General features: G+C 48.1%; 1 protein-coding gene across 1 annotated transcript; it reads right to left on the bottom strand.

The window, feature by feature from the left end:
- Nucleotides 1–4223: 4223 nt before the first annotated feature.
- On the bottom strand, nucleotides 4224–6144 carry LOC124704101 (UV-B-induced protein At3g17800, chloroplastic-like). Its single transcript, XM_047236345.1, has 2 exons — nucleotides 5881–6144; nucleotides 4224–5308 (listed from the first exon to the last, which is right to left on the bottom strand). The coding sequence occupies exons 1-2, from the start codon at nucleotides 6054–6056 to the stop codon at nucleotides 4489–4491; spliced, it is 996 nt and encodes a 331-aa protein (XP_047092301.1). The 5' UTR covers nucleotides 6057–6144; the 3' UTR covers nucleotides 4224–4488.
- Nucleotides 6145–12058: the final 5914 nt, after the last annotated feature.

Below are 12058 nucleotides of genomic sequence, written 5' to 3'. Positions count from 1 at the left end.
TACAATCAGGTGCCAACGAGGAGCTATCACCCACACGCACAGAGGCCACCAAAGGGGATGACGGAGAGCAACACGCCGATGAAGACAGAGTCGGCAAAGCGCGGTCATAACCACGTGAAGAGGCCGCGAAAGTCGATGTAGAGCGGCAGGTCGACGTAGACGGAGTCGACGAAGCGCGGCCATAACCGCGGGAAGAGGCCGCAAAAGTCGATGTAGAGCGGCGGGCCGACGTAGACGAAGTCGGCGAAGCGCGGGCAGAGCCGCATGAAGAGGGCGCAAAAGTCGGTGAAGCGCGGACAGAGTCGCGTGAAGAGGCCGCAAACGGCGACAAAGAATGGCTAGCCATCATACACAGAGGCAGCGGACAAATACCAAGTACCGAAGGGAGGCCCAAAGATAAGGCGGGATCAGCGGAAGAAGACATCGGGTAACAACAGCCGACGACAGTATTTTTTTTTTTGCTTTTTTTTTACCTCAAATTGAAATCAACTGCAGGACAAGGAACGGGCCTGAACGGGCCCAATCGGGAGGCCTGCCGGATCGGATCGAGGAGAGCAGGCGTCGGGCGGGAGCAGAGCGGGCAGCAGGCAGGGGGGCCACACGGGCGATCGGATCGGGGCGACGGTAGGAGGGAGCGGAGCGAGTCCTAGCGGATCGGGGCGGATCGGGGCGACTGCAGGAGAATCCTTCGTCCTGGACGAGGACGGCTCCTGGACGGGGACGACTCTGCGTGGAGAGCGTCGGGAGCTGAGCTGGCGCGTCGGGCGCGAGGAGCCCTGGCCCTGGCGCGAGTCGAGCGAAGCAGCGGGCGGGGCGGCGCGGTGAGGCCTGGCGCGAGCGGGACGGAGAGCCGGGGCGGAGCCGGAGAAGATCCGCAGGACGAGGAAATCGGCCGGGACGAGGAGATCGGCCGGGACAAGGAGATCGACCGCGGACGGATGGGCGACGGACGGAGATGAACAAGCAGCGTCGGCCGAGGAACTAGGGGATCAATTTTGCTCTGATACCATGTTAGGGTAATATGCTTGTTGTATTACCAGGGGGCCAAAGGCCACAATATATAGTACATGTACAGGTGCATATATGCAGAAAGCCCCCTAACATAAGGGAAACTACAATATACAGATATATACATCTAACACTAACTATGTCTTGCATTGCATGAATCGACTGCTTCAGTTTATTATGTTGAACATAAAGTTTGTTCTTCGGTAAATTGTCTTCAGGTATGCATTGTCCATACACCAGGATGGGACTCTAGCTCCCGGATCAAACAATTCCTAAACAAGCTGATGAAGCGATTACTCTTAAAGTCATTTGCTCAAGTTCTGTGATACTTCAGGCCATAAGGTAGGAGTGCCGACCACTTTATCAGCATTCTGCCAGTTATACTTGTTCACATTATTGCTGCCGTTCACTTAGAGCATCTCCACTCGTCCCCCCGACGAGGCCCCCGAGCGACGTTTTTTCCATCCGGACGGCGAAATTCGGCCCAGTCGCGCCCCCGGTTTCTCGTTTTCGTCCGGATTTGGCCCTTAATCCATCCGGCGAGCCCACGCCACCCCGGCCCCCGGGGCGCGCTCGGGGACTCCGGACGAAAGATTTTGGCGCGAAACGGCGTGTGGACCCGCGTAGTCGGCGGCCGGAAAACCAAATCCCGTGATTTTCCCTCCAATTTGCTTGCATATCCCCATTCCCTCCAATTTGCTTGCATATCCCCATTCTCTCCCGCCGAAATCCCCCAATCTCCTCGTCTTCCGGCTCCAGTTCTCGGCGGCGTCTTCTCGTCCACCACCACTCTCCTCCTCGTCTTCTCGTCCACCACAATGCCGCCGAAGGCGCCGGCGAGGAAGATGCGGAAGAAGAAGACGAAGCCGCCGGGCATGTCGAACGCCGAGTGGGCGGCGGACAAGAAACGGCGCGACGGTGGAAACAAGCGCCGGGCGGAGAGGGTGAAAAGAGCCGCCGCCAAGAGGTCGGCGGAGGCGGCCCGAGACGAACAATTGAGGTTAATCGGCATGGCCTATAGCGGCGGCATGTTCCCCGGCCAATGGCCGACGCAAGGTACAACAAGTTCCCCGTCTTCCTTCTCGCCTTCGCGCTCCGCCGTCGCCGAGCGCCGTGTTCCAAGAGGGCGCCTACGTCCAGCCGTCCAAGCCCACACCGTCGCCGCCCGAGCTTGACGTCGGCGGCGGCGGCTCGTTCGAGGGCACCTCGCCGGCCCTGCGACGAGGGCCGCTCGCATTCGGTGCGATGGCGGCGCCGAACGAAGAGGAGATCCACGAGATGATCACCTCCGGCTCCGCCGCGCGGCTGCGAGCCCGGGGTTCTTCATGACCGCCGCCGCTGCGTGCCCGGGGTTCTTCACGCAAGAGGAGACGAGGGCGACGGCAGTCGTGGCGGCGCGCAACGAGCATCGGGAGGATGTTGCCGACGGAAGCCAAGCCGTCGAAGAAGAAGGCGAGGAAGAAGAAGAGCCAACTGAAGCCGCCGCCAACCTGTCGAAGGGGAAGAAGAAGAGGAAGAAGGACTCGCCACCTGCCGAACCGCGTATCAAATGGACGCCGAAGGAAGAGGAGTGCCTCACCGAAGCTTGGATGACCGTGTCCACGAACGGCATAATCGGGGCCAATCGGTCGTTCGACACATACTGGTTTCGAGTGAGGCAGGGCGTACGAGGAACGCAAGCTCGTCGATCCCTACTTCAACAAGACGAACATGAACGTGTACCGGGGAGACAAGGCAATGGCCACCCATTGGGGGATCATGCGGACGGCGTGCGGCAAATGGCACGGCGTACAGGAGGAGATCGACAAACGGCCGATCGGCGGCCACGACTTGCAGCAAAGGGTATGATCCGCCGGCCCTACACCACCGAGGTACATCGTCGTTAGGCTGACCCGTATCGCCGTGCTCTTTTTCCCCGGCTGCGCCGAGCTTTGGACATGTACACGGACGACACCGGCCTGCAGTTCAAGTTCCTCAACGTCTACGCCCGCCTCGAGAAGTGCGAGAAGTGGAAGGAAGTTCGCACGTCCCTCTCGAAAAGCAAGACCGAGCGAGTACAACCCCGACGCTCCGCCGGCTTGCGCGGCGGAAGGGCGCCCGAGCTCAGCCGAAGAAGCGAGAAAGAGCTCAAACGGACGGACAATCCCGCCGACGGGATGCGGGCGTCGATCGACAAGTGCTTGGGCCGACTTGAGATCGCACGCCGACGGGAGGAACGACAAGTTCGACGGCAGGTGGCGGGAGATGCTCGCCAACCAAGGCGCCCGGATCGCCCTGGCCGAAGACGACGGTGGCGGCGAAGAAGAGGAACACGGACTTGGCGTTCCTCATGGGCGGCGGCGACATGGAACCGATGGACGAGGAGACGAGGAATTGGTACCGGGGCCACCGCAACGACATCCTCCGAGCCACTACGTCGTCTCCGCCGGCTCCTACCTCGTCTACCTCACCATCTACCTCGTCGACTGCGGCGCGCTTCGACGTCCACCGCCGCTGCTTCATCGTCGCCCGCCGCAGCCGCTTCGGCCACGGCGTGTGAGGAAAGCTGTCCGTCGGACACCGCCGTGCCGGCCGGGACTGCCGACGAGCCTGTCTCCGTGTAATTTCCCTCCGATCGCCGATCCGTGGCTGATCCTTTTGCTCCTTTTGCCGATCAACTGCCCGTACTTGTAGCGCGGGACGGCGATTTGTTTGAATTTAAACTCTATCCGCCGAACTCCGGGTGGACGACTGGAAATATGGTACTCCCCACGACTTAATTTCGTCCAATCCGGCGGTAGTTTCGTTCGGATTTGGGCGTGGGGAGCGCCAACGAGTGGGGATGCTCTTATCATCAAGCAGGCTTGTAGGCAAAAGACACCATAAAGATTAAGATAATTGTTTCTCACCATGTAACAGCTTATATGTAAAGACAAGGTAATATGATAAAGAACTTCATCAAGATTATCGAAAGCTACGTAAGATGCCTTGAACAGAGTCAAATGATTCCATCCCACAAAGGTTCAGTTATATGTGTGGTGAACGCGCGCTCTCACTATGTCTTGCATGAATCTACTACCTAGTTCATTTATGTTAAACTTAAAGCCTGTTCTTTGGTAATCATATATGCATTAATCATTTTATAATATTGTTCACAACTATCACCCACGACGTGCAATTTGCTAACATAGTTCAAGTTTCAAAACATGATAGCATAACACACCATCGACAACAGGTTCAGACAAGAACTAGCTAGGACTCCTCAATTCAATTTCGGGCAAGGAGAAAGTTCATACAACCCCAGGAAGAGCAAATCTTAAAAAATCTTAGTAGCTAGATATCAGTCTAAATGACATTTCCACTTTACAATGTTGTGATGCCAGAATCATATGTTCCTCAGCATACAGCACGGGGTAATTTCCATTGTACAACAGTCTTCAGCAAAGCCTATGAACTTCAGACCAAACACATAGCCATGAATCTACACTATTTGGTTCCAACTTAGTTGGTGACAAAATGGTACCTCGAATCCACGTAGCTCTCGACATCCCAAAGGAAGGATCCGAAAGTAACAGCCTCTAAGATCAGCCTTCTCAATCCTGAGAAGCTTATCCTGACATGCTCATCCTTGGAAGAATCGACTGTTCCTTCTGGAGTAATCACAATCTCCGGCTTCCCAAATAGTGCCTCCGTGTGCTTCTCGATGATGCCAAATGCCACCTTTGACCGGATTGTCGCGTAAGTTTGCAATGTGTCTGGGTCAAATGACATGACATACGACTTAAGACGGCAAGGCTTGACAGACTGGCCAAGCCCTTGCGCGCTGAGCTCGTCAGAGGAGGTCCAAGACTCTTCCACCTCTGGGTGAGAAGTGTAAGTCTGGGCCGAGGGCCGTGAGTCGGTCGTCATAACTTGATTGAGCGCATCGTCTTCTGATCCCCAAGGGAGGCTCTTCATGGACTTCTCGAGCTGAAACCTCTGATCGACCCTCTTGAGGAAATACCCATACATCACTGATGCGGCGTAGACTTGGCCAACCCTGAGCTTACTTATGGCTGCGACGGTGGCATCAGCCTGCCGCTGCCCCAATATGAGATTCAAGTGGTTCTCGATCATTTCATATGCCTCCTGTGAGTGCAAGCGCTCAAGCTTCCCTTCCACATGCTCCCCCCACTGATCAACTCTACCAGAAGTATCAATGGTGTGAGAGAGAGCTGGCACCAAAGAGACGCCAGCTTCAACAAACTTCTGAACAACCAACGCGTACAGTATCTCCTCTGTCGTCCTTCTCCGTTCCTTCTCTTTAACCTCAGCAATTCGCCTATTAATAAAAAGAGAGAAATTAGCCAATATTTCTATAATTTATAGGGGATTATCAGAATTGATTGAAGACTGAAATTCCAGTGAGCAGCGATTCACAAATTGTACTTGTATCTACTCCAACTCAAACCATGAATACTCTTATCATTTTTGTAGCAAATTATGACTCGCAAAACAATTCTAAAATGAACGCGACTGCTCTATCCCAATCAAACAGGCTAGAAAAATATCACTTTTCCCCCCTTCCCTACAGGAAACACAATCAGCACACCCAATAAAATGGTACACAATTCAGAACATCTCCATCTGTCATGTAAATTTGTGTATTTCTAACCATGTCGGCAAGGGCCCATAGAAAAAGGTTGTCATCTGTGCTGAAGGCAGCACGCCAGCTAGTCTTGCTAGCTTGATGATACTTCTACAACTGCCAATTGGCCATGCCCTCTAGTTGTCTGCTCGTGCCGGGATAACTCTGAACAAAACTATTTACCCAAATCCCATCTTTTTACAGCCGGGTGTATGTATCGGAAACAACGAGAGAAACGGAGTCACCGTTCAGGACACCAAATTTACCTGTACAGGACGATGTCGCCACCTGGCGGCGGTGCCGGCTTGTCGCCGCCGCTCTCCTTCCCGGCAGCGTCGTGGACGGTCTGGAGCTGCTCGAGCTGCTGCTCGGCGGCGGCGGGGAGCAGGTGCGGGTGCGTGACGAGAATCTGCGAGAGGAACTGCCCTATCGGGGACTCCATCTGCAGCGGCGCGATGGGGGCGGAAGACGGCAGAGACTCCGACGGCGACGAAGATGCCCTGATGAGACTGCTTCGCCTTCGAGAAGTGAGCTGCTGGCGCCCGAGACCCTGAGGATAGCATCGTAAACAAGGAAGCACATCAGCATACAGGACGCGCCAAATCCATTTCTTTGCTCGAAACATTTATACAGCTAAAATGGATAAGAACACTGAATAGGGGATAAGTCCCGGCCAAATTTTGTACTGAAACGAAAGATTCCGCAATGACTGGGAGGTCGTGCTTACCTTGACGGAGCCGAGAGCGAAGCTGCGCCTCCGTTCGAAGGGGAGCGACCTCGCGCCGGCGACCCGCCGTGAGGGCGCGGCGGCGGCGGTGGGCGACCTGAGCGCCGCGGCGGCCGCTGCTGTTGCCTCCATCTCTCCGGTTCAACTGGCGGGAATCTCCTCGGGGTTCCGGTGCGAGCACGAGAGGCTAGGACGGTGGAATTGGGGATCTGCCCGGCGGTGGTTGGAGACGCGAAGGATGGTTGAATGGCTGATTCGATTCTGAGGCGAGGATGAGAGGTTTGGGAGAGTGGGAGTCCGTATTTATACGCGGCAGCAGGGTCAGCATCCGCCAGCCAGCCGTGTTCTACTGCTCTCCCGTCCCGTGTCAAACTAACAGAAATGCAAATTTTATACTCCTCCAATTTGACGTGTGACTTGCACCACATTTTTGCTCTATATTTTTCATTTTTCTATTTTGCCTCGCATAGCTTTCTCATGTTTTGTCGTGTGAAGCGGGTGTTTCTTCTCTAGAAGGTGCTTTTTTTTTTCTTTTTTTTTCTTTAAGCGTACGTGAAACGTACGTAAGATGGTGAAAATTACGGCTGCTGTATTCGGTATTTTGGTCGCACGGCAGCTCTTTGGAATTTGATTGGCTAGAGCCATGGAGGCAACATACTAATGTTTCGGTAGATGATCTCATTAGAAAACACATCAGTATTTAAAACCGGTCTGGACCTATACCATATGCTAGTCAATGGCAGGATAACAAAACAATTGTTTGTATCTGTTCGTGGAGATGATTGATTGCTAGTAACAATTGTTCGTGGAGTATGTGTCTTCGTCTTCCATGACCATAAGTATTCAACGAGTCCCTTTTTCCCGGATCTTTCTCTTCTGGTTTCGCGATGACATTCTTCAGCTATGTTAGCCATGTGTGTTGAAAGAGAGCATGCATGTATAGTGCATGAGCTTTGACTTGTGGGATAGCAAACATAAATGAGCTTCACTGAGAGCTTTTGTTTTTGCGAGCACACAAAAAGCTTTGCGTGTCGATTTAAATTTAAATAGATGAAAAGAATATAAAATACAAAGGTTCCGGCATCATAATCATAATGGTACCGTTTTGTGGGGATTTGGAGTTTCTGGATCATCTGTTGTTCCTCTGCCCCGGTGTTGCCTTTATGTGGTCTATAGCTAGAGACTTGCTTTTCTTGCTTGCAACATGCAAATCCACAAAACATACTTGAGATTCTTTGACCAAATCTAGGAGTGGTAATTTGTTTTCCTTATACTGAATTGGTTTTTCTGCTATCATGTGGTCTCTTTGGACCATCCGAAACAAACTGATCTTTCAAAAGCAGATACCGACATCCTATTCCGTGTTATCTCTTTTCGTGGTGAATTCTTTGGGATCCCAAAATGCAGGTGGTGCTTGATTGGGTGATTAGAGCAAGGAGGAAGAAGAATAAGAGAGGCTTATAAGAAGTTGATGATGTAAAATATGATTTTGTATTTGTTTCGTGTAGATGACTCATTGTTAATTTGCTAGTAACGATTGTTTTATCTTAGTGTCTTCCTCTTTGATAACCATAAGTATTCAACGAGTCCCTTCTTCGCAGATCTTTCTCTTCTCATGGGTGATGGCATTCTTTGACTACATTGTTGGCCATGTGTGTTGAAAGAGTGAACATGTATATTGCATGAACTTTGACTTGTGGGATAGCAAACATAAATGAGCTTCGGTGAGGCTTTTTTTTGTGAACATGCAAAAGATTTCCATGTCGATTAAAATAGAAGAAGAGAATATAAAATACAATGGTCCTGATATCATGATGGTACAAATACAATACGTGATGGGCGGTGACATAGCTGCCCATAGGGGTGACTCAAAGTACCATTGTTTGGGAGGCTAAATGCTCTAAAATTTTCGCTTCTAAGACTTGTAAAAAAAGGTTCAACAATTCTCTAAAATTGGGGGGGGGTGCTGAGTTCTGCATAGCTCTGTCACTCGTTATGAGTGATTGAGCCATCACAAACACGAGGAAATAAACCAACACCCATTACCCATCACAACTACAGCAGTATCTCCAAATTGTGCCCAACCCTACGCCAGTACAGATCTTCCAAAATTTGACCTTGTCAATGATCCTCTTGCAGACGGTGGGACCATATCTATCAAGCATTGGAGCACCCAAGAATTTATGGCTGTTGTATTTGGTATTTTGGTGGCACTGGCAGTTCTTTGGGATTTGATTGGCTAGAGCCATGGAGGCAACATAATGTTTCGGTAGCTGATCTCATTAGAAAACGCAGAACCGGTTTGGACATACCATATGCTAGTCAATGGCAGGATAACAAAATAATTGTTTGTATTCGTTACTGGAGACAATTATTTTATCCTATATATGTGTCTTCCTCTTCGATGACCATAAGTATTCAACGAGTCACTTCTTCGCGGATCTTTCTCTTCTGGTCCGTCATGACATTTTTCGGCTATGTTGGCCATGTGTGTTGAAAGAGTGAGCACGTATAGTGCATGAGCTTTGACTTGTGGGATAGCAAACATAAATGAGCTTCACCGAGTGCTTTTTTTTTTCTTAGAATGCAACAAAGCTTTGTGTGTCGATATAAATAGAAAAAGAACTACAAAATACAACGGTTTCAACATCATGAAGGTACACTTACAACAATTGGTGGGAAGCTGCGGAGCTTGCCAAAGTTCTGGTGGTGTACAAAGTGTTTCATGAACACAACTATTACCTTCAGTTTACCATCGTAGCTGGTAGAACAACCAGTGATGAGAGTGCACATATAGCAACATGATTTGTAGTAATGTGCTCGTATTTTTCTATATTTTTTTTATCGAGATTGAGGTTTTCAAAGATTGGCAACTTCTGTGAGAATTGTGCTTGACTGTACACACACATATATTCCGTATGTGTTTTCAAGTAGATAGGTCCATCGACCGACAAGTGCATTCACCGTCGCCAAATGTTCAAACACCATGAGGAATCTCCTATATTGCTTCTTCTAAGGTGGCAGATGTCTCATACATGTGCCATTGATGAATTAATGGCCAGTGATGTAAGCATCAAATCTGTACAACTGCTAACATGTATGACAGATTTGTATTGTTGACATTGCACGATTGATTTGATTATTTGTTAATTTTGTGACAACTCGACGCGAATTTTGTGCGGTCGAAATGGGGCGAATTCGTGAGTCGTTATTTCTATTCATGTTTCCTCAAGATTCGGATCAGTGGTACCCCACGTAAAAAGACAATAAAAGCAAAAATACTTTTGACAGTATTGCATGCATTATTTAAACACATTTAGAAGGACTTTATAAAACCAACATGACATATCACAAGACTACATGGGCATAGTGTCCGGACAAATGCCCAAATAATAGAGAACTCTATAGATCCCGAATCATGAATATAATTTAAAATATTAAATATTAGACTCATTTCGAAGAGTTCGTCTCGAGGAAGTTAAATATGCAAATAAACAACATTTGCATTTGTTGTGTGAAAGTTGGGCTCCCTTTTTTAATTAGTAGTGTATTTGGAGAAGAAAGTCTTCTCATATGGGTGGTCGCATGTGTGGGCCCCACATGTAGAGATACCTATACCATGTAACAGCCAAGATTTTGACTGCAGCCCATTTCAACTTCATCGACACATTTCCAGTGACAACTAAGACATTAGGGACTAAAGGGCAATCCATGGCTTCAAGATACACGCTATAGTCGAGCAACAATACTATGGTTTATCATCGAGCAGTTGCATCCAACAGTCATGGTTGTTCCAACTAGATTTTTTACCTAGAAAAGTTAGAGTAAATATAATTATACTAAAATTGTATACATTTTTTATATTATTTACGATGTTGTGGCTTTAACATCTACTATTTATATTACTTAGTTAACATTGTTAACCATACACTAATATTTCTCAATATTTATCATTATGTGTTTAGCTATATAGTTTTAATGTACATCATTGAAAATATATGATTTGCACAAATGTTTTTCGTTTTTCGGATATTTCCCCTAACAAGAAATATAACCACCTTAACTCTTAAAAAAAGGGAAAACGCATACCTCGCTAAATATTTATTACACAAATGAATTATAAAGTGCATATGTATTATTGGGCATGTGAATGTTCCTCTTTTATTGATATTATTAAATATACCGTTTGAGATTCCATAGGATGCATGGTCTAACAAGTATCTTAATAGAGGTATGCAATATATGGTTAGGTAACCAAATATATAGAAACTTCTGGAGTACAAATTAAACGATTGACAACCCCCAAGTTGTGCGTAGCTCCACCAACGCTGATGAGTGATTGAGCAATCAGAAACATAGGGAAAGAAACAACACTCGTCACGACTTCAACACTATCTCCGAATTGTACTAGAGAGCTTCTACAACTTGACCACGTTGGTGATCCTCTTGCAGACGGTGGGGTCAATCTTTTCCAAGCGCTGCAACACTCGAGTGTTTCCGTCTTTCCACAACATCCAAATGATGAGTCTTTCCAGAACATCCAAATGACGTGGAGGACCAAGGAGTGAGTGAGAGCTTATCATCCTAGGAAAAAAAGTTATGGATAAAAGGTAGAGGCTTGATGCTCGGCCTCGATATGAACACGGAGGGGAGGAGTGTGTGTGTGTGGGGGGGGGGGCTTCCCTCCCTCTCAAGAGATTAGAGGGGGTGGCTTGATTGAGATGTTTTTTCTTTGGTGCTCCGTCCTGGCTATGAAGCAGGGCATATCGTGAAGGAGGTGGAGTCGTTTATTGGCAGAGTAGGGAGGCGGTGTCCAGTAAAAGGGTGAGAACTTTCTGTGTGGAGCAACAAGTCAAGAAGAAGAAATAACCGTGTGATGAAACAAAGAAGGAAGAACGGCTGCGTGTGAGCCATTTTCTTGCTCCAAACACTTAGTTAATCATGATTTCAGCGGGTTTAACTATGTCCCTCCACCCACTTTCACGTGGGCCCACTTGTGCCTTTACCATATACTTTACCGAGGCTACTCCACTAGTGTAGAATTAAATTTCTTTGACACTTAACTTGCGATGCCTAGGCCTCTTTGATCGGCGAGATTTGCAAAAACACAAAAGTAGGAAAAAATGGATTGTGATGCCACACCCATTTGAATCATATATGATTCTGTCTGATGAAGCCATGGGAGAAACATTTTTTTCAAGAGATTTGAGTTTAAAACATATTCTTTATGAAACACAGTGCCAATTAATCATTTCAAAAAATCTAGTAGGATTCAGCCTCGTAAATAAATAAATAAATAATTCTACTTCCTCTGATTCATACTCCGTATTAGTTAACACTAATATAGATGTATGTAGACACAATTTAGTTTAAGATACATCTATTTTAGTATCAAATAATATGAATTCGGAGGGAGTAGAAACTTTCAAAGCAAAGAGACCATAAACTTGTAGTTTAATTGTTAGAAGCTCCATGTGCTCCTAAAAGGCATGTGAAAGCCCGTGCAACCGAACAATTCCTTTCTTAAGATACACTCCACACCCAAATCCCAAAAGCATATGAAGCGATGCGCCATGTTCCCAACGATGTTCTCACTGAACTCCTGCCATCCTTTTCAAACACTACAAAAATCATATTCCACTCCAGAATAGCCATATTGATCGATCTCGTGCCACAACGCTGACGACTGACGTAACCTGTAAAACAAGTGTAAGCAC

The sequence above is a fragment of the Lolium rigidum genome, chromosome 3, assembly GCF_022539505.1.
Source record: "Lolium rigidum isolate FL_2022 chromosome 3, APGP_CSIRO_Lrig_0.1, whole genome shotgun sequence".
NCBI classification, from domain to species: Eukaryota; Viridiplantae; Streptophyta; class Magnoliopsida; order Poales; family Poaceae; genus Lolium; species Lolium rigidum.
Note: the sequence above shows the minus strand (reverse complement) of the source record. Positions and strands in the feature narration are given on the sequence as shown.